The sequence below is a fragment of the Peromyscus californicus genome, unplaced genomic scaffold (assembly GCF_007827085.1).
Source record: "Peromyscus californicus insignis strain IS unplaced genomic scaffold, ASM782708v3 Scaffold_17__1_contigs__length_78620276, whole genome shotgun sequence".
Lineage (NCBI taxonomy): Eukaryota > Metazoa > Chordata > Mammalia > Rodentia > Cricetidae > Peromyscus > Peromyscus californicus.
Window position 1 is genome coordinate 15485778 of NW_026294469.1, and position 25645 is coordinate 15511422.

The following is a 25645-nucleotide window of genomic DNA, read 5'->3' on the forward strand; positions in this document are numbered from 1 at the left end:
CACCCTGTGAGAGAAAACTAATCAGTGTTTGTCCACTGGGCTCCCTAAGTGAGGCCCAAGGGCTATTTTAAAAGTCAAGATTAATCAAGGAGTGCTTTTGTAGCCATCCCCCTTCCAAGAGGCACACTTGTGTCACTCCAAACCTGGCCCACATGGGGACTTACCTGGAGCGTTTCACGTGTCGTGAAGAAGGCCTGACTCCCTCCCATAAAGTCACCTTTCACTGGTCCTGCTTCAACACCAGCATTATCTTAGAGATTTGCTGACAGAAGTTGCTACAGTGAGCTAAAGGTATATTCATTTTAATGGTGACAACTGTTTGTGGTAAGGTGGTAAATAGTCTATACGGTTGTTGTTTTCCTCATGTGGTTTTAATAATGACATGTCCTCTTGCACATCATCCGATCAGTGGAGTGTAGTTTTAGAGCAAGACCAGATCTCCAAATTATCAAAGTACTATTCTCTCCTTGTTACTTGTTGGGACAATAGGAGTGCATGGTCATTTGAAAAAAATAGAAATAGTGTGCCACATCCCAGTTGCTGTTCCCAGTGAAGCCCCATCTCTTTCCCATCACCAGGACATCAGCCCTCAATAGGTTCTGTAGTTGCTAGAATGGACAGTTCAGTCTAAGCACACTTCTGAGTCCATTCCCTGAGCATCCCCATAGCACCTGAGCAAGAAAGATATGTCCCATCACTTAGAGATAGGAGTTGTGGTCCTGCCTGGTGGGTTGTAGGTCCTTGAAGAATCCAAGCAAGGGTTTGCATAGATGCATAGTTCCAAGATCACACCCTTGTGTTCCCCCCAAACAGCCAAAGACCCTGACTTGCTCCCTTCCTTCAGACCAGCCTGTTACCCCTACCTGAACAAGAACACCCCCTCTGAGCAGCTGCCTCTCAGAGGCTCAGGTAGAGAGAGCAAAATCATCAATCAGCCCTCTCTTACATTGAAAATGAAATAAGTAAGCAGTTTGCTCAAATTGTCAAAGATACCTTTGAGTATGGGGAGAAAGCTGAGCATGTGTAAAACAGTTCTTATCCTGAGAGAACAGATAAGCAGACAGCTAGAAAACCAGTTTCATAGATTCGTGACCCATTGTGTGGCTTCTTGACATTTCTGCTCTACTTGGAAGGGAGGCCTTCTCACCTCTTGGGCTTGAACTTTGTAGATATTGTCCCTCCCTGTCATCCTTACCACAAACACGCTAAGAGCTGGATAAGCTCCTTCTCCTAATCCATCGATGCTGCTGCATTGGTCATTTATAAAGACCGTGTATTTGTTTCTTGTATTTCTGGAGGCTAGGTCTAGGATGCAGGTACTGACAAGGTTGAGTTGTCTAGCTATACTGCATCATTCAGAGGGCAGGTGTCTTTATCCTTGTATGGCTCAAGACTTAACTAGCAGATTACCCTAATGTTGAGGCAAGCCTCCTTTTATAAGGGCCTTATGACCATTAAAGAAGTAGCCCAGGTTGTCTATTATCCCAACAGCCCACTTTTTAACATTGTCACATTAGCAAAACCTGAATTTTGAAGTAGACATATGCAAACCAAACATGTAATCCAGAAATTGTCCACAGCCTCTCCTGTCTGCACTACTGTAAGTCCTTTATATTCCAGTCTGAGCACTCTGTAGCCAGGATGGACCTAAGATCCTGTTTAATCCACCATTTTTGTTTTATAGAAGAAAGTATTGTTTGCTTCTAAGTAATTTGTCTGAGATCTCACATCCTGTCAGTGGCAGATCTGGCTACCAAGTTCACATCCCCTCTACAGCACAGTATCTGCTCTCATCTGCTTTTCCAAGAAAAGCATTTTTAAGAATTTCAGCTGTAATTGAGCATTCCACTTCCATCTCTCAGGAGTGAGCCAGGCATTTCCTCCTGGGGAACTTTGTCAGTTGATAGTCCTCAAGGACTGTTGCTACTGGACAGACTTCTCACCTGCAGAAGTGGAGACAATGGAGAGGCTATGTAAAACTATCTAAAATGATATCCCTACGGGGGAAAAAACCAAACATGCATTTCCAGATATGAATGGCTTCTCTAAATAATAGAAGCTATCATATCTCTAGTAAAGGACAGTGGCCAAAATGAAGTAAGGAGTTCTAGTGGGAGGAAACCAGTTGTTGGTACGTGGAGACCAGTAGGAATGATCTATCACTTACCTTGACAAGGGCGCACAGCTACAGCTACAACTGAGTTGCCAAATCCTAACACTGGTCCTCGGATCTTCATCAATGTCCTTGGGCACTTGAGTGACACTCACTTTACACATTAGGTACCATTGCCCTCTCTAGGAAAGTGGTTACATCATGAGCTGTGAAACCAGGAAGACTGTGATACAGATCTGTTGTGAAGAACCAGGTGTGGTGGTGCATACACCTGTAATCCCAGCATTCAGGTGTGAGTCAGATGGTGGCCCAAATAAGGGCATGCTAAATATCAGATGATGGAGTTTTAATCCTCACTCAATGAAAAGCCTGAGATACTTTGAGATTACTTGTTAAATATTCCTCTAGCATTCGTGGTGGTCTCTTTTAGAAGAGACAAGATCTAGAAAGATAAATAACACCTATCCAGTGTCTACTAAGTGAGGCTTGTAGATAGCATTCTCATTTTTAACCCACACAGCAACTGTTGGAAGTTGCATCTCAGCCAGTAATTCATGTTGCTACTAGGTGGACTGGGATTGAAGCTATCCATTCTCTGTCCATGTTCTGTGTTCAGTCCAGAATTCTTGCCAGCCAAAGCAGGTGAGACATGAAGCAGAGATACCAGTTGTCACAGTGTTGTCACAGGCTACAGAGAGACTAGGACTTTGTCACTACCACCCTGTCCCACTAGTCACCTTATAGTTGTATGCTTACAGGTCTGGAGAGAAGGGTATTTGATGTACTACTACTGTTAAGCTTCCTAATAATTCCTCCTAAGTCTGGACCTTGTGGTAACTCACTCATAGGACAATTAAGGGCAGTAGACCACATAACTGACTCATGTGCTAGGAACTGAGTTGGAAAGACCTACAATCTGACTCATGTGCTAGGGACTACATTGGAAAGACTTCAATTCCTGAAGAAGAATGTATATCAAAGGAAATTGGAATGCCACTGACTGATGAATAACAAGGCCTTTGAGAGAGAGATAAGAAGTAGAGAAAGGTCAGAAATTGCTCTGGCCAGCTCTCTCATAGAAGGATGTCAAGGGGAGTTAGCAAGGTGCTAGGCCCCATTAGTGTCAAGGACAGAGTGAAGGAAAGGACTTCAGAGGCAAAAATGTATTCATTAGTCCTCATACATTGCTGATGGGAATGTAAATTAATGTGCATTCACCTCAGAAAATAGCCTGGCAGTTTGAAAATGTCAAAGAGTTCAATAATGACCCAGCAATTCCATACCTAGATGTTTCCAAGAGAAATGAAAAGATATGGAAACAACTCAAATGTCCATCAACCAATGAACAGGTAAACAAATTATAGTATATCCATATGCCAGAATATTACTTGGTAATCAAAGGAAATGAATACACACTACCACATAGATTAACCTTGAAAACATGAACTGAATGAATGCCTGAAGTCATAAAAGACCACATATGGTATGATACCATTACATTGATAGCCACATAGGCAGATTTGTAGAGACAATTGATCAGTGGTCACCTAGGAGTGAGAGATGAGAAGTGACTGATAAAGTCTTAGAGTTTCTCTTCGGAATGTTGAAGATGTTTTAAAATTGAGGTAGTTGACTCCTTGTTAATATACTAACAATGACTAAACTGTGTACTTGAAGTCATTAAAAAAAAAGAAAAGAAAGGGGAAAAAATGTTTGCCTTGCTTTCTGAGTAAGTAGGGTTGCCAGAAAGTAGGGGGTGAACATTTGATCTGGATCACTTCACCCTGAGCATGGGTGAAGGCCACCTTAGGAATCTGCCCATAAAAGAAAGAAGAGACAAGAACAGAGTAGAAAGGAAAAGAAAGTCAGGGGAGGTCTGCATGGGAGATCTATACATTTTCACAAGCTGTGGAGCAAGCTTACACTTGATGCAAGTCCTCTGATTCTCAACATAGGTTTTCAAACCCAGAAGGTAATCCATGAACCATTTTCATAATTCCAGAAGGAGCAAAGGAGAACCCCCACATTTCAGGATATGAAAGCTTCACAGGAATCTCTTCTTCATTCAGAACTGGAAATCACTGTGTCAAGTTGTGGTAACCTTGATTAGTTGTGTGGAGAGGGAGAAGACTCTCTCATTGGTATAGCTATATATCCAACACACTTGCATCTGTGCTTAATTTGAAAATGCACATTTGAAGAGTCATATGGAAACCTACAGTAGAAGGTTCTTTACACACACACACACACACACACACACACACACACACACACACACACACGTGCACGTGCGTGCAAAAGAAATTCAAATGGAATCACCAAATGGGGGAGAGAAAGCCCTAACTTGGTATCTCTCACCACCAAATGAAAACTCCAGTGCCAGAAATGGGTTACATTTAATTGAGTTGTTAGCCAGTTGGGCCCCATGGAAGCCCCCAAACAACCCAGGCTATTGCCAAGGGTATTGGTTGCTCCCCACAAGCTGATGGTAAGCCCATATTGCTGAAGACAACACCTGCCTAACTCATTGAAGACAGAGAAGCAGAGCTACCTAGATCCTTCATCCCTACTGACTAGCATCCATAGTATTGTAGCTATGTATGATACTAAAGGAGAAAGATAACTATCAACCCAACTACAAGCCCTGCAAACTACAATGGTGACCTGCCTGTAGGACATGCTGGTGCAGCAGTGTCACAAAAGTTGTGGGAGTCACCAGCCATTCTCTGATTGGATTTAAGGCCTTCTCCATGAGATGGAATCCATGCCTGACATTGCTCTGGTGGCCAAGAACCTGAGATCATGGATCTAGGGAAAAACCAAATACTAATGGACTGCTAAAAGAATATAGCAAGAAAATGACTCCTGATGACATTCTGCTATACTCAGAGATCAGCGTCTTGCTCAGCCATCATCAGAGAAGCTTCCTCCTGCAGCAAATGGGAAATAATAGAGACCACAACTGGAAAATGTACAGAGAGTGAAAGACCTTGGAACACTCAGTTCTAATCAGGATGTCTTCATCAAATCCCTCAGGTTTAGGGTATGAACAAAAGGCAGAAATAGCCAGAGGGGATGGAGTTCACCAAGGAAACAAAGCCCTCTAAATAAGCAGGATCAGTGCACATATGAACCCAGAGACACTGAAGCAGCATGCACAGAACCTGTACAGGTCTTAACCGGATGGGATCCTAGAGCTGAAAGAAGTATGCACAAGCCCCCACCTCTAACCCAGAAGCTATCTCCAATTGACAACCACTGCAGGAGAAAAATTAGTTTCCTCCAGTGGAGTTTCATTGGGTATATACAAACCACCCTCATGGGCAGGCCCTACACCCAGCAGTAGATGGCCAACTCAAAACAATGGTATTTTTGGAGGATTTCTGTCCCAATGTTTTCTCTAGGCTTTCTTTTTTTAACATTACAGGTCTTTTGCTTATATATTATGGTTTCCTATTTTGTTTATGGATTTTCTGTGTGTGCAAGTGTGTGTGTGTGTGTGTGTGTGTGTGTGTTTGTGTGTGTGTGTGTGTGTGTGTGTGTGTGTGTGTGTGATTTCTTTTTGCTTTTTCTTCGGCTCCTTTTTTCTATTTTGTTGTTCTATTCTGGTTTGTTTGAGGCGTTGTGTTTTGTCTTTGTTGTTGTTGCCTGTTTGTTTTCAAATCAGAGAAAGAGTGGATTTGGGTGGAAGGGGAAATGGGAAGGATCTGGGAGGACTTGGAGGAAAGGAAACTGTGACCAGAATATATTGTATGAAAAAAATCTATTTTTAATAAAAATTATGATTATAGAACATGAGCAAACTAATTCCAAAAATGGAATATATAGGGGTACCAACAAAGGACACAGAAAGCATTGTGGGTAGGAAGAACTTGAAAGGGCAAAAATTATGTCATTGTGGGATGGTTTGGAATAGCAGTTACCCAGGACAGAATCTATAAACCCACTGTGTAGTGAAAGGAGACTACACAGCATCGGCCCTGTGAAGTGGAGTACGGGAAAGCCTGGGCTGCTCACACAGCATTGGCCCTGTGAAGTGGAGTACGGGAAAGTCTGGGCTGCTCACACAGCATTTGCTGTATGCCAGACTGTTTGCTATACTCTGTATCTCGTCAAATCTATAGGAGTTGGAGTTCTTTTCGGAGTTTAAAATTGATTTCGGTATAAGCATTTTCCTCATAACCCATCTCAAATCTTTTATGGGTTGAAACTGTGCACACAAATATACATCTATGCACACATAAGATTTGAGCTGTTTTTTTTTTTCATTCAATAATGAAAATGAAGTTTAACAAGATTCACCAAGGTCATCGGATAGTAAGGAGAGGTTCAAACTCAGAGGTGGGCATGGGGGTCACTGTTCTGTTCTTTACTTCTTCTTTTTTTTTTTTTTTTTTTTGTTTTTGTTTTTGTTTTTGTTTTTCAAGACAGGATTTCTCTATGTAGCTTTGTGCCTGTCCTGGATCTCGCTCTGTAGACCAGGCTGGCCTCAAACTCACAGAGATCCTCCTGGCTCTGCCTTCCGAGTGCTGGGATTAAAGGCGTGCGCCACCACTGCCTGGCCTCTTTTCTTTACTTCTCTTTCCTATTTTGAGTCAATATCCAAACTGTCAAGACCATTTTCTACTTTCCAATCCCACCCACTTCCCCATCACTGCCAGTACTTCTCTAGGACATCAGCCCCAGAGGCCTTGTCTATGCCCTAGAATGCATGACTGATTCTTTGCCTCACTCTTGTCTTCAAGCAGGGATCCTGCTAGAACCTCCTTTTAGTGTTATCATAAAGGTTGTGTGAGCTAATGCAGTGTGCTCAGCCCAGAACATAGTAAGCACCTCATCCCTGCCATCCTTGAAGCTGCCTGGGTCTTTCTATCATGTTACACCCTGGTAGAGAGTTAAGTTTTCTGTGACTCTTGGATGTCTGCCCTTTGAGCCTACAGCTCAAGATCCTTTATGATTTGACTTGCTGCAGACTCTAGACTCCCACTCCTTCTGTTCTTTTCCTCTGCTCTGTGTTCCAGCCCCTCTGAACCATGAGTTCCTGAAAGCAGTGGGACAGCCTTCGACAACTGTGTGCCCTCCTTCAGCCTCTCATACCCGGTTTGTGCTGCAATGCCCGTTCCCTTGCCTGGTTTCTCCTTTAGACTACACACGAAGCTGACTAGAATAAGATGGCCACTCTTATTCGTCACTAATTCCTCAGAATGCAGCTTGTTTCCTGGCATGTTGTAAGCTCTCCATCATTGTTATCAGACAGCTGGGTCAGTAAGCACATGAGAGCAGGTGAAGAAGGGAGGAAAGGAAATGGGCTTAAGTCCTTTGTAGCCTTGGTACCATTACAGGTTGCATGCAGCTCTCTCAACAAAGCAAAAAAAGGAGAGCCAGAGAGAACTGGAGATGATGGGCTTTGGGACACCTCCATTGCTCCTTCCCCAGTGCCTTACATACAATAGAAAGTATTTTCTTCCAAATTTAAGATTTATAACTTCCCAACTTAAAAATCCAAAGAACTGCCCAGGGCTTACAGGACAAGGAGCACAGCCCTGGAGAGGCACATCAAGGCTCTCTGTCTCTGGCCCCATATCCTCCTCTGCCTCATCCACCTCTATTATCTTCTCTCTTCCATTCCCCACTGTAGCTCACTACTGTTAGACACGTCGTCCCATGATGCACTTCTCTTTCCAGGTTCTTCTGGGTGACTAACTTGAGACTATCTAAGTTGTCACCACTTTGAGAAATTTCTCTTATGTTCCTGGCATCATGTACTCCTGGCTACAGTAAGACTTGCAGACATGTCCAACCCATAGTCCAGAGGCCACATGTGGTCAAGTATAGCTGTGAATGTGGCCCAACACAAAACTGTAAACTTAATCTAAAACATTTTGAGTTGTCTGGTTGGTTTTTGTGTGTGTGTGACTTTTGTGTATGATTTGACTGTGCAGTTCTCAAACATGAACATTGTATATAATAAGTCATATCATCATATTGTAGTATCAAAAAGTTGGCCATGTGGCAAGTTGAGAGCCCTTGGTATGGCCCATCTCATCAAGCCATATTGTACTGGATACTGCTTTTCTTATTAGAGTTCCAAGTGCCCAAACGAACATATGCTATTTGGAAAAGCTAGCCTCACCATTTGTGAAACAGATATCCAGGTGAATTATTGATACTTTCTGAGTTCATGAAATTCCTTGTAAAAATGAAGGTGATAAGTCTACCTACAGATTTTGTGCCTGACATGCTGACCTAGCCCTGGAATATAGACCAGAAAAAAATCAGAATGAGAAGATACAAGTTCTCAAGAACATGAAGTAGGCACTGAGACGTGTCTCCTTGGAAGATGGCCAACCAAAAGGCCTGCAAGCAGGGAGTAGTGTTGGTATTAGAGAAGCACAGAGGTGGCTGGCCAGACCAGCCTCGTTGGACAGCTGACTCCTCCCCTTTTCTATAGTCTGTAGACTGATTGGCTGACCCCAGGCTGGCACTACCACACATTTGTTCCCAATGGACTCATACCTGGATTTCCCCTCTTTGGTTTTCCCAGGGGCTGCCCACCCTCTCCTTCTCTACACCCTTGCCAGCTTTAGGTTCTGAGGTGGCCATTGGATGCTGAGATGAGGGACACCATGCTGTATCCAGGTGAGAAAGAGTGAACCCTCAATTTTTCAAAACCTTCTTCTCTGAGAGATTTTAGCTTGTTGGATTTATGTAGCAATGGGAAATGGTTAACTGTGTAAATTTTCTGTATTTTCCATGGACGGTTATTTATGGAGGGGGCGTTTTTAACTCAAGTGCTAGAAATGTTAAATCATCATAATAAATTCATGCTATTCAGACTTTCTTACATTGTAATAATTTTTTTCTGAGCATGAATGAGGAGATCCATGAGTTCTTTAATGTGCCATTATGTATTTCTTCTCAGAGTGGCACAGCTTACTACATCAAGCTGGGGAAGAACAGACGGAGATTTACTGTCTCGGGGGTGGCAGAAGTTGAAGGATGCTGTGTGAGAAAACCGGCTTGGAGCAGTGATCGCAAAAAGAACTCTGGTCCCTTTGGGCTTCTCCTGGGGTGAAAGGAACAGCCACAGCCTGGGTCTGTTTGGCATTTCAGCCCCAACCCTTCCCACCTGAGCTTGGGAAGGTTCACTGAGCAGAGAAATGGGATCAGGGATGCCGTGGCCTTACATCTTGTTCTGTCCAGGGACAGATATCATAGTGAGGCTGGAGTAGAAACAAAAAACACATCTCCTCATGATGACAAATTCTTATCCAAAGCATTAGGCTGGTAGACAGCCATCTTACTAGAACATTCTTTCTCCCTCGTCTTCCCTCCTCACCTGCAATCTCATGTGCACCTCTGGATTCATGGCCATTCTCAAACTCTCAAGGAATCTGTTATAAAAAAAAAATCAGGTATCACCAGTCTTGGGTGAACTCTGAAGTACTTTGTCTTGGGAAAGTGCATCACTCTGGGTTCCCAGCAGCAGAGTACAGTGGAGCAGAAGGTCAAGGTGAACTGAAGTGCTGTTTTCCTCAAGGTCAGTGCAGATAGAAGTCTGAATAGCGGCCCTTGCCTAGCTTTCCTAGGCAAAAGAGTGGTGTGTTTAAAGATGTGGAGTCTAGAGATCTAAGGTAAACATGATAATTAGTGTTGTCGACTTGGCAGGACCAAGAATCATCTGGGAGACAGGCCTCCAGGCACACCTTGATGAATTATCTAGGTTATGTTAGCCTCTGAGAATACTAGGGATATTATCTTTTTCAGGAAGACTCACCCACTATGGGTGGCACCATTTCCTGACAGGGATCCTGGAGTGTATAAAGGGAACTGAGCAACAGTACACATCCATCTCTTTCTACTGCCCAGCTGTTTCAAGCTTCTAACTGCTCTGCCTTGGACTGTAAGCTAAAATGAACCCTTTCCCCCTTAAGTTGCTTTTTTATCAGAGTGTTTCATCATAGCACCATAAGAAAAAGAGAGTGAGCAAACTCACAAACAGCCTTCAATGCTCAGCCTATGCTGAGCAAGGCCCATGGGAAGAGGCTTGTGAGGTCCAACCCTCTGTAGCAGTGTATTGTCTCCCTGGTGCTCCGTTAGCATCCTAGGCTCAATTCCTGTCTGTGTGACAGTGTTCAAGTCCCTAGACCAGTCCAAATTGAGTGTTCCAGCCTGCATAGTGTAGACTACATACATATTCACACCTGCCTTTGTCTTGTCTTGCTCAAATCAGGGATCTGAAGAAAGGTTGTTCACATACCTACTGGGATGCACATCAGGTATTTTCACAATTTATCTGAAGGCTAGCAGGTGACAGCAGACCTCTCTGAACCATGGAGAGCTAGGGACTCCATGACTGCCAGCAAGAACTGACCGGTCAACTCCCAATCATTGCTGCTTCCCACGGCATGTGGAAGGAAGCCTCAGGCAGGGCTTCCAGCTCCTTCCTGGCCCCAGCAGAGTAACCTACCACCCCAATTTTAGAGTGCTGTGTACCTGTTTTTCTCCAGTCTGGGACTTTATTACACACACAGGGCCCTGGCTTCTTAGTACACCTGGCTTTACAGACCTCAGCCTAGATGAATGTCAGCAGCAGGCAAAGCTGAGAGCTGGTCCAAGACTGGGATTCCTGAGCTGTAGAGGCTTCTACTGGTGCAGGGACTCATGAAGTTGGCCTGGCCTAGCTGCCTTGAGAGGGAGGCCCGTGTCATAGGTTTTTCAGGTTAGAGTCCGTGAATCCCAGGCACAATATGCCTTCCAGTTCCTGAGAGACCGACCACTCACTCCCTCAGGCAGTGAAGCTTTCAGGCCACGTTGTATTTCTCTGTATGTTTCCTCATAAGTCAAGGAACCGTGGAAGCTTGACAGGACAACTGGTGTTAGACACCAAGCTTGTGGACCCTGTGAAGTTTGCAGACGTCATTGTATCGTAGTAGCAACTACAACTGTATTGATCCTGAAACATTGCCACTATAATCTGTATATTCTGTTTCTGATAAAGGTATAAAAAGTCTGATGGCTCTCGATAAAATTGCCACAGCTTAAGTTTTGCTGTGGACCCGCCAGCCTGCCTGATTCAGTTCCTCATGCTATCCTATCAAGTGACCTTGGCCCTGTTAGTAAGTGTGGGCACTTACATACCGGGATGCTGTTGATGACTCTCCCCTTCCTCACTCTACCCTGCCCCCGTCCCCGACACACACACACATGTGCACTGTCCTTTCACACCTGTGCTCTCTATTCAGAACGGAATAAAGAGAGCTGGGGAGGTAGCTTAGTAAGGCTGCTCGCTTTGTAAGCAAGAGGACCGGAGTTCAATCCCCAAAGCCCAAAAAAGCTAGGTGTTATGGTGCACACCTGTAATCCCAGTACCAGGGAGGCAGACACGAAGGGCTTACTAACCACCCAGATTAGCCTATTTGGCCACTGAGAGATAGTGCCTCAATAAAAGGTAGACAGTGCCTGGAGAATAATACCTGAGGCAACACCACACACACACACACACACACACACACACACACACACACACACACACACACATACACACACACACACACACACACACACACACACACACACACACACACACACTGGAATCCCTGGTGATACTGCTTTCTGTCTGAGTAGTTGTGATCATTTGAATGTATTTGGTCCCAGTAGCTCAGAGGGAGTGGCATTATGAGGAGGTGTGGCCTTGTTGGAGAAAGTGTGGTCTTGTTGGAGGAGGCTGGATGACGCACACCTTTAATCCAGACTGTGGGGCTAGATGGCACACCTTTAATCTGGGCCACACCTTCTGTTGGAAGTGATTCACTGTAGGGGTGGCTTTGAGGTCTTTTTCTCAAGTTTCACTCAGTGTGACAGTCAGTCAACACTTCCTGTTGCATGCAAGATGTAGGACGCTCGGCTATTTCTCCAGCACCATGCCTGCCTGAATGCCACCATGCTCCCCGCCATGATGGACTGAACCTCTGAACTGTAAGCAAGCCCTCTCAATTAAATGTTTTCTTTATAAGAGTTGCTGTGAGCCCAGCAGTGGTGGTGCACGCCTTTAATCCCAGCACTCAGGAGGCAGAGGCAGGTGGATCTCTGTGAGTTCCAGGAAAGGTGCCAAAGCCACACAGAGAAACCCTGTCTCGAAAGAGAGAGAGAGAGAGAGAGAGAGAGAGAGAGAGAGAGAGAGAGAGAGAGAGAGAGAGAGAGAGAGAGTTGCTGTGGTCATGGTGTCTCCTCACAGCAATAGTAAACTCTAAGAAAGACAGTATTCAGGCTGCTTGAGGAAAGGTGGAATGGACAGGGAACTGCTATTGTTCACATTGGCCACAGTTGTTGGCTTTTATTTTTTCAATATTTTTTCTTTATTTTTAATGGCCTGTTATCCATATGCAGTACAATGTGGGCTTAACATTAGGAGATTAAATAGGAGCCACCCAACTATTTTGTGCTAAGCTTAGAATACAGAAAATTTCTAGAATGATTCAAAGAATTCCTGTATAGCCTTCACCCACAGTCTTCAGAGTTCACACTGTTGTTCATTTGCTTGGTCACTCACTGTTTCTCAGACATACACACAACCATACCATTATTATTTTCGAATATACTTGAGGGTAAGCTGAAGATCCACTACCCTCTGTCTCCCAAATAGTTCTTAAAAACAAGGGCAGCTTCTTCATAACTGAGGTGATCAAAATCAGGATATGGGCAACATACCATCATCTGATATAATGTGCAGACTCCGTTTAGCTCGTCAGTTGCTGCACTGATATTCCTTACAAAAACCAATCCCATGGTCACATTCTGGCCAAGGTGCTAATCCAGAATCATGAATTGTGATGAGTTGCCACATTTTTTTAGAGGAGTATAAACCACTTATTTAATAGAGTATTCCCCAATGTGGGCTCATCTGACGTTTCCTGATAGTTTGATTCAGATTATACATTTTTGCAAGAAAAAGTGGTGCCATGTCCTCAGGATGTGGAACAGGAGGCTCCTGACAGCTTCATCACAACCCATGAGACATGAGCCAGGATCATCTGGGTAAGGTGATGTTGGCCAGGTTTCTCCACTGTGAAAGGACTTCTCTTTTGTCATTTATCACTATTTTGGTGGAGGAGGCTCTTTTGAGACCATGTACTTGTTGTTTCTCAAACTTTCATCAGTGGAATCTATAATCCAGCAAAATTTCCACACCTCCCAATGAAAACCTGTCTCCCACGTTGGGCCCCTGCCTTCCATTCCACCAGCCCAGTGCTAGAAACTGAGAGCAGAGTGCTTGCTTCTTGTCCTCAAAGTATTCCCTGGGGTGAGAGCTACAAACCCCAAGCCAGGCAAGCCCAGCCAAGGGATCCTCCTCTGAGGGAAATAGGAGGTCCTCTGAAACAATTGGGCATGAAGGGACAAGAAGAATTTGAATGGTCAGAAGTCTGGAGAAGCATGACGATCTGTATCCATAAACCAATCTTCAGGGTCCCAGTAGGGTGCTGGGACAGTGTCCACCACCTCAGGAGCTCCTAGCACCCCAGGGAGATTGGTACCTCTAGATTTACTTCTGATCTCTATTGAGAATGGGGCCAGGTGAGCAGGGAGGCATTGCTGAGAGTGCAGGGCAGGGCATGAGGCCATGGAAGGACTCCTCCAACCCTGCCACTTCTTACACAGGCAGTAAATGCTCTGTACCAGGCCTGGAGCCAATGCTGAAGTAGTTGATTGTTAAATGGGCAGATGTCTCCAGCCCAGCAAGCAGTCTTCTGCCCAGAGCTGAGGGCAGAATAAAGGGATAGAAGGAATACTGTGTGAGCCTCTCTTTCTGGGGATGCATGTCATATGTAGGAATGGGCTGTGAGCACTTACAGTATGCTCCACCTCTGCACTTGCTCCTGTCCACTGCCCCTTCTAGCACTTGGCAGAGAGCTTCAGATACACTGGAGTTGGGACAAACCTTGAGACCCAAGAGACTCACTCACTCCTTAGAGAAGGAAACTGATGTGCAGAGATTTGCAGCTCCCCAGGAAAGCCTGAGTCCGCCTTTGTGGCCTTTAGTTAGACTGTGTACCTTTGGAGTTTGATAACCCAGCCAAGAGGCTTCTGAGCCTCAAGTCACATGTGTACTCTGAACAGGGAAATCTGTCCATCATAATGGCAACACTAAGAGAGAGATTTGCTGTCAGGAAGACCTGGATTCAGTCCCAGCTCAGCTATGCACTCTGAGACCTCCACACTCCACTGAAACTTACCTGTATTGTGAGGTGTTGGGAATAACTAGGGTGGTGTCATGATGACTAAGTGCACCAATTTAAACAAGGTCCTATGCCTTCTCAGCATAGTCCCTACCCCGTCCCTAGGGTATTTTGTAGCTATTCAGGTACCCCGTCCCTAGGGTATTTTGTAGTTATTCAGGTTCGATGTCCTCTGTTCTTCCATGCCTTCCACCCTTGGGCAGCTTAGCACCCACTCATCCTCCAATACTTGGATCAGGTGCCTCCTCTCCAGTCTAGGCTGCTTGCCTGCCCTCTTCTAGCTACCTGGTCCCATGCAGTTGTCTTCTGACTGTCTAGGAATGAGGAACAAGGGAATCTGGTTTTAGTCCAGGCTCCATCTGCTTTCATGCAGTATGACCTAGGGCAAGTTACCTACCTTGTCCGAGTTTCTGGTTGTTTCCATCAAGGAAAGCCACATCACCTTACAGATTGACCTCCAGGATTACAGATGAAAACCAGCATCTCTGGAAGGTGCTGGAAGGTTTGTTCATTGCCTTGACCTCTTCACCCTAATCCTGAGACCAGTGGTATGTGCACTGTGAATGGTTGGACACATTAGGGGGAAATGTTGTCCCCCTGTGATTTTTACTTAAAAGTAGAGCTATGGAGGTCAAGTCTAACCCAAAGAGAAAGGCCTGCTCTGGTGTGAAGTGAGGCTTAGGCAAGTGTGTGGGGCCTGCCCAGTGGAACCTCATGTTAGTTTATAAGGCTACACATCCTGCCTACACTAGTAGAAACAACCCACAGTGGCCTCATTCCTGAGGACTCTCTCTGATGTTCAAGAGGAAAGCAGGGAGTAGAAAACCAAGATGACAGCTAGTTCCTGGTCCCCTGGATCTCATGTTACCCCAAAGTCCATGCCCCCCCAAACATGGATCCCGGGAAGAGATGGAGAGGAGTCATGACAAAAATTAGTCACAATGGAGATCCTGAAGACAAGAGGCCTTAGCTGGAGAAGCAAGGGGCTTCAGAAGTGGTTAGTGATGTAGGAATCAGTCTATAGTCAATCTTAAGAATACTTTTAGGGTTTTTCCTGAGTTCAGCATCCTGGGAAACAGCTGACATAGTATAAAATGCTTTCACTTTTCTAGTAGCTGCAGAAAATGTTAGTAAATATAACATTTATTTTGATTTAATTTCCTCTTGTTAATAACAAATAAGGAAGCTAACTTGGATTTGAGGCTTCTCTCTCTCTCTCTCTCTCTCTCTCTCTCTCTCTCTCTCTCTCTCTCTCTCTCCTTTCATACTGTCCCTCCGTCCCTGTCACCACCAGGGACACACTAGCCTCGTGGGGGCACCACTTTCTCCCCTCCAGAACTCCAGATGCAGCATGAGTTCATTGTGAGAAAGAAGCACAGAGGTTATTATAGATGTAGCCGTTTTATAAGCAAACTGGAGATCTGCAGGAATAGGTAGTGAGAAGGGAGGAAAGGGAGACACGGTGCAAGGGTATAGGGTGCAAAGAATATGCTATCAGGAAAGACTGACAGCCAGAGGGAGACAAGGGACGTCACAACAGCCCTTCAGCTCCAGGCAACCTTTTAAAGGGACTCACCTTTTTTAGCCACATTTTTTCTCAAGGATAGTGACAATAGTTGTAGAATTATTGTGGAGAATAGATGAGAATCTAGTTAAATAGCTCTCACCACCACCACCACATCTAGTACAGGGCAAGCACCCCGCAAATGATAGTTACACTCATGCCTCAGAGAGTGAAGTCTCATTCAAATCCCTGATTGTACCACTGCTAAGGCAAATCACTGCCTAGTTCTGTCTATCCTCTCTAGAAACAAGACTTGGTGTGACAACATATGCCTGTAATCCCGGAAGGCTCAGGTAAGTTCAGGGCCAGCCTGAACTACTTGGTGAGACTGTGGGAGTAGGGGAGTGAGCTGAGGTACTACCATCAACCCACCAGGCATCTAACTAACTAAAGATCCACATAAAGTGGAAAAACTAGTAATGCTGGCTTCCTCAGTGGAGGGCAGAAGGAGCCAGAGTCAGGCTTGAAGGCTCCATTGCGCCCTGTCCCCATCAAATTAGCTTGCAGCTTGAGGCCATCTGAAGCAGGAGGAAGGCAGCAACAGGTAGAAGCAGTCACAGCAGCCTCAGGGATGCTCATGGAGTAAGGAAAGAGCAGAGGATGCAGGTGTGTCAGGTGTCAGCTAACTGGGGACCCTGCATGAGAGTAACAGCAGCCAGATGTATATGCACCCAGCATGATAAAGATTATCCCAGGGTGGTGTGGGCTGGCTGAGCTTTCCAAAAACTAACATAAGTGGCATGGTGTCAATTTTAAGCTCTGGGTGGGATGCTAGCAGTCAGTGGAATATAATTAAGGGAAGGGGAGGAGAGGACTGTAGTCCAAACTACATTCATTCTGAGCTACATTCAGTCAAAGATTGTGTGTGTGTGTGTGTGTGTGTGTGTGTGTGTGTGTGTGTGTGTGTGTGTGTGTGTGTTTGTCCACTTCTCAGTACTTTAGGGGTGGTATTATCCCCATTTAAAGAAATCAAGGCTCACAAACATTGACCAACTTTTCAAAGTGACACAGAAGGCGCTGGAGGGAACTGGGAGTGGGATCCTGATGAGTCACAGCACAAGCCTTCACACTCTCAGCTCTCAGATACTGGCCTCTCCACCTTCTCTTAATAGTGCAACTCCTGGTTGGATCACCATCACTATCTGCAGAAGTGAGGTCAAGCAGAATTACCTGAAGGGATTCATAGAAAGGCTACCAGGAGAAAGGATCTGGGGTTAAAAGAGAGGTCTTGGGGAGCAGGAGCTAGCTAGCTAGGCCTGGAACAGCTGGGAGTGTTGGGGACCAGAGGCAGGAGCCAGAGTGGCAAGAATTTGAAGGGAGGAGAGGAGGTGGTTTATGGTGATGGATGGAAGTTTAAAGCAAAGAACTGAAGCCCAGAACCCCAGTGGGAGGGGTGTTTTGGCTATGCAACTTACTCCACAAGTGCCATTAGCACTATTTCAAAGACATTTTCAGAACATCTACCTCTTTGGAACAAGCCCCAGTGATCTATAATTTGTCCTTGCAGGCAGAGTGACTCAACAGTGATGACAAATCTAACTGCCAGAAGTTAATAGTCTATTGAAGGTGATACATCAGTGGCAGCTAATAATTTGTGTTTGAGGAGAGATTCTATTTTGGGAAATGGCCAAGTGGCATTCGCGGTCAAGTCTGATGTTGTTGCCTTGGGCTAAGCTGAGCTGGGTCCCTGAGCTCACATATGCTCACATATCCCTTTATCCACCTTACCGGGCAGGCAGGCAAGCAAGCAGGCAGGTAGATTCTAGATTCAGCCTGATTCACACACCAGCCCTACCAGCTTATACTAGAAGGATCTGTAGAGGAGTGCCAAGCTCCCCAGACACTAATAGCACTCACTGGGAGATGGAGACAGTGCAGCAGAGAGGCTCTGGCATGTCTGTGTCCTGTTCTACCAGTGCTCTGCATGTGGAAGGGATAAGGAAGAATGGGACAAAGCCAACTCTTTAGAACAGCTGAAAGTAAACAAGAAAGAAGTCAATGAAAGGTCTCAATGTTATTTTCATATTGGCAGCATTGAGAAGGGGAATGTGGAAAGGGGAAAGAGCACTGAGAAAGTACTTTTCGTGAAGGGCCTGAGAAAAACGTGGCTGGCATTCCTCTTCCAAGCTATCACTCAGGGGTCCCACTCCTGGTCTCCAGGAAACCCTATTTCTTGTCCTTTCCCATTTAGGACATTACTCACCTGCTCCCAAGGCATCTAAGACATTCTATGTCATGTCTAAGTGTGGGCAGACAGAGTGGAACTCCAGCTCATCTCCCTATATACTCTCCCCAGGACATGGACTCCAAGGACAGCATCCACACTCCTGTTTTCTCCATCCAAGCAAACTATCCTTGCAGGTGCAGGGCCAAGAGCAAAAGGTTCCATGGCAAAGTTGGGATTGTGTCCCTCCCCTCACTGGAGACATAACATCACCTTGCCCAACTCTAAGTCCATTCTCAGGTCAGATAGGTCCGCTTTTGATTGGTCAAGGGGAAATGGGGACTCTAATGTTTATGCCTAGGCACTGTGACCAGTTCTCCCCCAGGAAGCCCAAACCATGGATTTGCAATGAAGACTTTCTCAAATATAACGGTTGAAGTTTTCTTCGGATGAACAGGCCTGCCTTTTATTGTTCCCACACACTGCTGGGGTCACAGTGAGAACCTGTATGGCAGATCCCAGGAAAAGAAAGGTCCTGGACAGACCGTGGCACCTTGAAACACCACTGGAAAGAACCTGAGAGGCACACAGCAGTAAGAACTCTTTTGAGCTGTTGTTGTTTTTTTTTTTTTTAAACTGTGCTTTATTTAGGGCTAAGCTGGAGAAAGCGTCATCCAATAGTTACAGAAGGTTACAAGGAGTTTTCGGGAGTCAGTGTGAAAAGAGCAGTTGTACTGAACTGCAGCTGATTTTTTTTTTTTTTTTACAACATCTGGACATCCTAAAAGGAGGAGTCAAGAGAAAGAAAAAGAAAACTAAATGAAGTAAAACAACAACATAACAGACAGAAAGAAAAGGGAGGAGGCCTGAGAGCAACCAGAATTTTGTCGTCCTAAAGGAAAAAAAAAATGGTAGTTCCGAGACCCCTCTGGCCTCCAGATGGACATCAATGAGAAAGTCTTGAGGCAGAATGCACAGCAAGTCTTCCCAAGGGTGCAAATAAATTATAATAAATATGTTATACTTTAAAATATATGTGTTCTTAAATAATTAAGTGTTTTTTCTGATTCTGAGTTTTTTTAAGCAATGTCTTTTAACTGCTCTAAAGTCATTTACCAAAGATAAATATCGTGCTTTCATTAAATAGTTTTCCTTGTTTTTCTCTATCATTACAATTAAAAGTCCTACAAAATATGCAAATTTATTTACAGAAAAACAGAGCCGGCATCATTTAAACATCCCTGTTTTTCAAAATTCCTTGTAAACAGTTTCAGAAATTCTTCAAAGATTGTTTGTTTTTCTCTCTCTTGTTTAAGGTTTTGTGTGTGTGTGTGTTGTCTAGTTGTTTGAAGATGAAAAGTTCCCAGTTCTCCCTGACCTGGAAAGTCTCCGAACAAGCACAGAAGGCGTGTGAAGCAGAGGTGAGAAGGGCGGAGAGAGCGCGCGCGCGCGCGCGCGGCTCCCGGGTGGGCGGGCGGGCGGGCGAAGCGAGAGGCGGCAGGACACTTCCGGAGAGACGCTTCCTTGCGGACGGGCGCTTCCGGCTGGAGCCCGCAGGTCTGGACAGTCCGGCCTGGCCCTTGGGGACCGAGTCCGACAGCACTCGCGGGGAGACGGGATCGATGCTCAGTCTAAACTCTACAGAAGTACAGTCCTACAACATCTGGGATTTTAGCATAACGCTAACTTCTATAAGGTTTTTTTTTTCTTTTTTCTTTTTTATTTTTTTGCTTTCCTCTAATTTTTTTTCTTCTATGATATAGGTATTTTAAACTTTTCCTTTTAAAATTCTGTACAACTATTATGATTTTAAGAGGGGGAAGAGTTAGAAGCATTTACAGACTTTTCACAACAATTACCTTGCCTTCGAAGTCCCCTGGTTCCCCTTGTGTTCTCACTCTTCATGGTTAATGATTTAATATCTTTGTTGCTTTCCCCAAATATCCACCAGTATGTTTATCTTAACAGCTCCATCCGGACATATAATACAGAAAACCATAGGAAAGTTTCAGAGACTTCAATGGGGGTAATCAAAGCGCCTCTCGAAGTATCAAAGAACTAGTATCTTGCTGTTTTAAAAGCGTTGAAGCAATATTTTTTCCTGTTTTTTTTTGTTCATTTTTTAATTTTTTTGTTTTTTTTTATTATTTTTTATTACATTTTTTTTTTCATAGAATCGCTCTAAGCTGTTTCAAGAACAGCCAAGGAGGCAGGAAGGAGTTTGGTCTCCATTCCACCTCTAATTGACAGAGCTACACATCTGCAATAAAAAGTTTGGTCCTTTGGTCCCTAAATAGCTAAAGGAATGACAGAGATGCTCAGTGGCGGCCTCCCAGCCGCCTGCTGGGGACCAGGCCCCGCTGCACGCTTGCCCCTGCCTGCTTCAGGCGCCCGCGGGCTGGAAAAGCCCCAGGATCGGTCGGCAGCTGCAGTGTCTCCTCCTAGTGCCCAGCCCTTCAGCTTCCCCATCTGGGCTCACGTTATTTTGTTTTAAAGTTGCGGGGTTTTGTTTGTTTGTTTTATCTCATTTTTCTTCGTCGTCGTCATCTTTATGTCATGTATATTTTTCCCCAAACACGTGCCCTCTGCACTCCATAGACGATATACTTTCCTTGAAGAAATGTTACAGTCACACAGAGTGTCTGGAGTCTTCAGCTTGATTGGTATTGGCTGATATGTCAAAGGTGTCATCCAACAGTTCTCATTTATAAATAGAGAGAGAAAGAGGTTTGTTTTTAATGTAGCCCGTTCAGCATCCTGCCCTAAAATGAAGAAAATCAGGGCTGATTAAGCCAAGTGTGAAAACACAGAATGCATCCAAACACCAATAGGATCCTGCCTTTGGGGAAGATGGGATTTCTGGGGGATGGTGGGTGGGAAGGAAGAGAGACCAGTATGAGAATTAGTCATGATCATGATACAGCCAAAAGAAATTCATTCTTCTGTATTCAGACTGAGACACCACTGGGCAGTCTAGTGATGATGGTTATAGCTGGGGCTTAGAGTTGGAAGAGAATTCTTGATTTGGCTTCCTTAAGAAGGGTTCTGGATTAAGGGACTGCTAGATCTAAGGGAAGAATTTGGGACTGTGGGATATAAATTTGTAATTAAACTTGTCCCAAGGGACCTAGCCCAGATACCATATGTATACAGAAGCCTAGCAAACAAGACAGCAGAAATGTGGCAGGCCAAACCAATCCCCCCCGCAGCTTGAGGAAAACATGGAAGACAGAGTTAGCTGCTTCTCAAATTTTGCCAAATCCTTGCCCAGTTTCTAACCAACGACTCCTTCCCCAAGGTCAGTAACTATTTGCGAGGCTGTGTGTATATATATGTATATCTGGATATATGTGTAGAATATATTCACCTGCACATATGTGTATATACATGGATATGTGTGTGTGAATGCATCTGTGCACACACATATGCACATACACAATACTTTCTCATACATGCCAGGGAATTTAGAGGAAAGTCAGAACTTCCAGGGATTGGATAGGAGAACCTAAAAAAGGTCAAAATAGATTTAATTATCAAACTTAAACAAATTAGCTGAAACAGTTCTTGGATTCTGTTTCCAATGGTGTTTTTTTTTGTTTTGTTTTGCTTTTAAGGAAAAAAAAAATCATGATCTGACTAGAACCAGAAGGCGAACTTAATCATTGTGAATTAACAAATGAGACTCATCTCCATTCTAGCAAGCAGCTTCCACTTATACATGGGGGTGACTGGTTACATCAAGAAAATTATAACTGCAAAGCCCCCACTGGAGGGGACAACGTCATGCGTGTATCAATCCATGCTGGCAGGTTTTCACACTGTTGATTCAACAAACAGCAAACCGTACACAGCAGTCTAAACAATTACAACACCAAAGAAAAAAATAATAAAATTAAAAAACACTTGTCAAGGACCCTTTTTCAGTTGTAAATAAAAAGATGCATTTTGCTTTTGTTGCTACTGTTTATTCCAGACCAACCAAAAATGCCCTCCCATGACCCCCACCACCCCTCCCTCCCCACATTCAATTTAGCAGCACTGGCTACAATACAAACCTTACAATTTTTACCAGGCTCTCTCTCAGAGACTCTGGTTTTGGACTCTAGCTTTTTGGCTTAGAATTTTTTTTTCTTTATCATTTTGTTACTATAGATATTTTGGTTTTGGTTTTCATATTTCCTTTTAAGGTGAGATTTAAAATAGACTAGCTCGAAAAAGACCAAACCTAGGAAAGTGTCAATTGAAAAAGGCCCCCAAATTTCTAGAAAAAAATAAAATCACAATATTTTCAAGTGCAAGTAAATCAACCACGCAGAAATATTTTTAAGATGTTTTCCTTATTTTTAAGAAAAAAAAAGAATACAGTTAAACAATCCCATGTTTGATAATTGAGGAATTTGTCTTTTAGTTTTACTAATTTTTTTGTTTTGTTTTGTTCTTTCGTTTTGGTTTTTTTTTTTTCTTTCTCTATGTGACATCTAGAGAAGCATTTAAAAAAAAAAAACGCTGAACAAGAAAAACCAAACAACAGAAAATAAAACCACTGCAAGCACCGAGAACGAAAAACGAAAAAGAGCACAACAAAAGAGACCGTGGCAGCACAAGGGTTAAGAAAATGCACGTGTGATCATGACTGGCCAATCATCCACGGGTACGACATCCAAGGAAAAAAAACGCTCCAATCACAGCACCTCCACGAAACTTGACGGCAAGTGTCATGCAACCGATTCTTGGCCTTGTTACATGACGCCATCATGTCACACTGTGAACTTCGAGTTGATGTGAACTTACGGATGGGGGACTTTTCTCCACTTTCATGTCATTACGTGAACTTTAATCCTAGCTCAGCGCGAGACTGTGGTGGATTTGACTGGCCCTGGTTGGGTTGTTGGAATTTGGTCGAATGACAAAAGAAGAAAAGATTTATATATATATATTTATATATGGAGAGAGAGAGAGAGAGAGAGAGAGAGAAGGGGAAACAAGAGAGTGTGGGGAGAGGGCAGGGGTAGGGCGAGCGGGATTAGAGAGGGGGAGGGGCAGGGAGAGGGCTGAGGGTAAAGAAGGGGGAGGAAGAAGTTAAAACAAAAGGAAAAGGAAAAAAAATATTTATACAGCACCAGACCACAGCATCAGTCTAAAAGCTTGGATGAGAAAACAGCATTCAAATCATAGGGGAACCGAAGGGAACTCAGAGGATGGAAGAAGCCAGCAGACGGACAAGGTGAGCACATCAACACACACGTATACACAGACGGCTACTTATGCAGACACATGGCACACTGTGAGCAGGAGCAGAACCTCACACGGGGCCCCTCAGGGCACCCATCATGCGTCGGGAAGAGGAAGGGGTACAGGCAGTTTGGTGAGGGGGCCAGAAAAAAAAATCAGCCCCTCACACCACCGTAGCCAGCAAGCAGGTGTCGGGGAGCAAGCTCTGTTAACACCTTCGGTTCTTTCTCCCCCACATGTCGAGCTCTCCTCACCTGAGGGCCTGCAGGGGAGCCAGTGTGCCCTGATGGGCTGTGCACCTGGGACAGCTGAGTCTCCTGAGGCACTCTGCCACCACAGTGTAGTCCACCTAGGCAGCACCCTCCCACCTGAGGATCCCCACCTGAGGATCCCCACCCTCGGAAAGGGTGTCCCTGCTCCACCTCTACGCTCACACTTCTTTCTTTGCTCTGGCAAACCAACGTCTTTGGTTTGGAGGTATAGAGTAAATTATATCAAAATCCCTGATGTCCTGTAACATCCTGAGCACTGCCCGTTCTTGCGTGATCACCTCCTACTCTGACCTGCTCACCAGCTGCCCAAGCCAAGGTTGCTCCTGTGCTGTGAGGGCCTCAGAGAGGCCTGCAGCTCTGGCCTGAGAAAGGGGCCTGTAGAGAGCTGCCGTGTGGGGCTGCAGAAGGCAGTGTGCTGCCCTTGCCCCTTGTTGCTCGTTCCTTGGCTCTGTGGACCCTTCCTCCATTCTTCTGCCCCTTGCCTCCTCCACACTATCACCAGCAGCTTTCCAGGCTGTCCCATCTCCCTAGCTGGAGCCCCCGGGTTAAGAAAAACTGTTTTTCTCTGTGGGCATCATCACGTTGCTCACTTCTGGGATACCCTGTATCTAGGGTTCCTGCTCCAACTCCCCTCCTGAGGTTAGCTGTGAGCTTGCTCCCTGCTCCCTGTTTCTCTGTAGCACACAGCCCTGCGCCAAGACCTGCACATTCTGTTTGTCTCTAGGGTCTTCCACCCACCAGCCCCTGTGCAGTAAACTTCCAATCTCTGTCTTGGTTTCCTTAAAAGTGGAAGGGAAGCCTAGAATCTCCCAATGTTGCTGTAGATAAACTACATTTGCCAAGCAGCTGGGCCCACACATGGCCTCCAGCTCAATCTTCCTAGAGGCACTCCCCAGCCACCCTGGCTGTCAAGTCACGCTGGGTTCTTTGCTTTTCCAGCATCAGACCTTGCTTTCACGTGCCCACTACATCCTGACTGCCACCCTCTTCTGCATTTCCAACCCCTCACAGAAGCCCTCTCTGCTGGGCTGCCTGATTAGAGGGTCCTTTTGGCCTAAGAACTAAGGAGTGCATTGCCATCGGGTGTCAGCTCTGAAAACTGCAGTGAGAAGACACACTGGTTCTAGAGCCTGAACTCCCTAAGAGTCTGCTCTTCCTTTCTCCCTAGCTTCAGTCCAGCTGTCCCTTGGTGCCAGACACTGTCCTTCGCATGTGGACTCAGACCTGAATGTATACAGCTGCTCTTCTCAAAACTCCATCAGGGAACTCTCTTATACAACCCTCATCTCTCCTACACAAAGCCACAGACACACAGTACAGTCTCTCATGTATCCATCCCCCAAGAAGGGGTACCTCACAGAGCACAACCCTGGAGGTGGTAATGGGGTCCTGACCAGCATAGGCAAGCTGAGATCAAGTCTGGAATGTTCTGGTTCACCAAGTTGGTGAATTGGTCCAGGCAGGACTAATTCAGATACACCATCTAAAATAGCTTGACTTTAGCCATAGATGACCCAGACATCAAGCTATAGTCCAGCCTTGCACAAGTTGGGCACACACCAGGCCCAAATAGCCAGTGGAAAGGGAGGAGAGCCCTGCTGTCCCCAACCTCGACCCCACCCTATTGGGTCCTCAGTTTGTGGAACTAAACGTAGCCATGTTGCCCAGCTAACTTGCTTGAATCTCTCTTCCCCAGACATGTCTCACAGCGGCTCTGACTTGGCCTTGGACCACCAAGCCTGCTTGCACATCTCATCTTACTACTACGGAGTGACCACCTAGCCCGAGTCACCTCCTCACCACCTAGCTGCTCCCAGCTTTACCTGCTCCCTCAAGCCTCAACTAACTCAGGCTTCCTTGTCCTAACGACGAATAGCTCCAGCTTACACCTCACCATTTATAAACACCTTCCACTGACCCATGTCAGTACATTCTTTGAGTTGCCTCTGTGTGTGCTGTTCCCTCAACTGCCTTGACTAGCTCCCCCTTCCCTGAGAACCCTCCTCCTCCGGCTTCCATACTCTTGGTTGCAAAGTCACTAAATACTATCTGAATGAAAACTAA

General features: G+C 45.1%; 1 protein-coding gene across 47 annotated transcripts in view; it reads right to left on the minus strand.

The window, feature by feature from the left end:
* Nucleotides 1–18688: 18688 nt before the first annotated feature.
* Nucleotides 18689–25645, minus strand: part of Celf4 (CUGBP Elav-like family member 4) — a 287815-nt gene continuing 280858 nt past the window's right edge. For 29 of the 47 annotated variants that reach the window (XM_052741696.1, XM_052741740.1, XM_052741712.1 and 26 more), the window contains one exon: nt 18689–20839. In XM_052741696.1, coding sequence (XP_052597656.1) covers nt 20813–20839 — 27 coding nt within the window. In that variant the 3' untranslated portion in view covers nt 18689–20812. Of the gene's footprint in view, nt 20840–22868; nt 22954–25645 lie in introns of those variants that run through there. The other 18 variants (XM_052741697.1, XM_052741701.1, XM_052741693.1 and 15 more) reach the window with 2 other exon arrangements.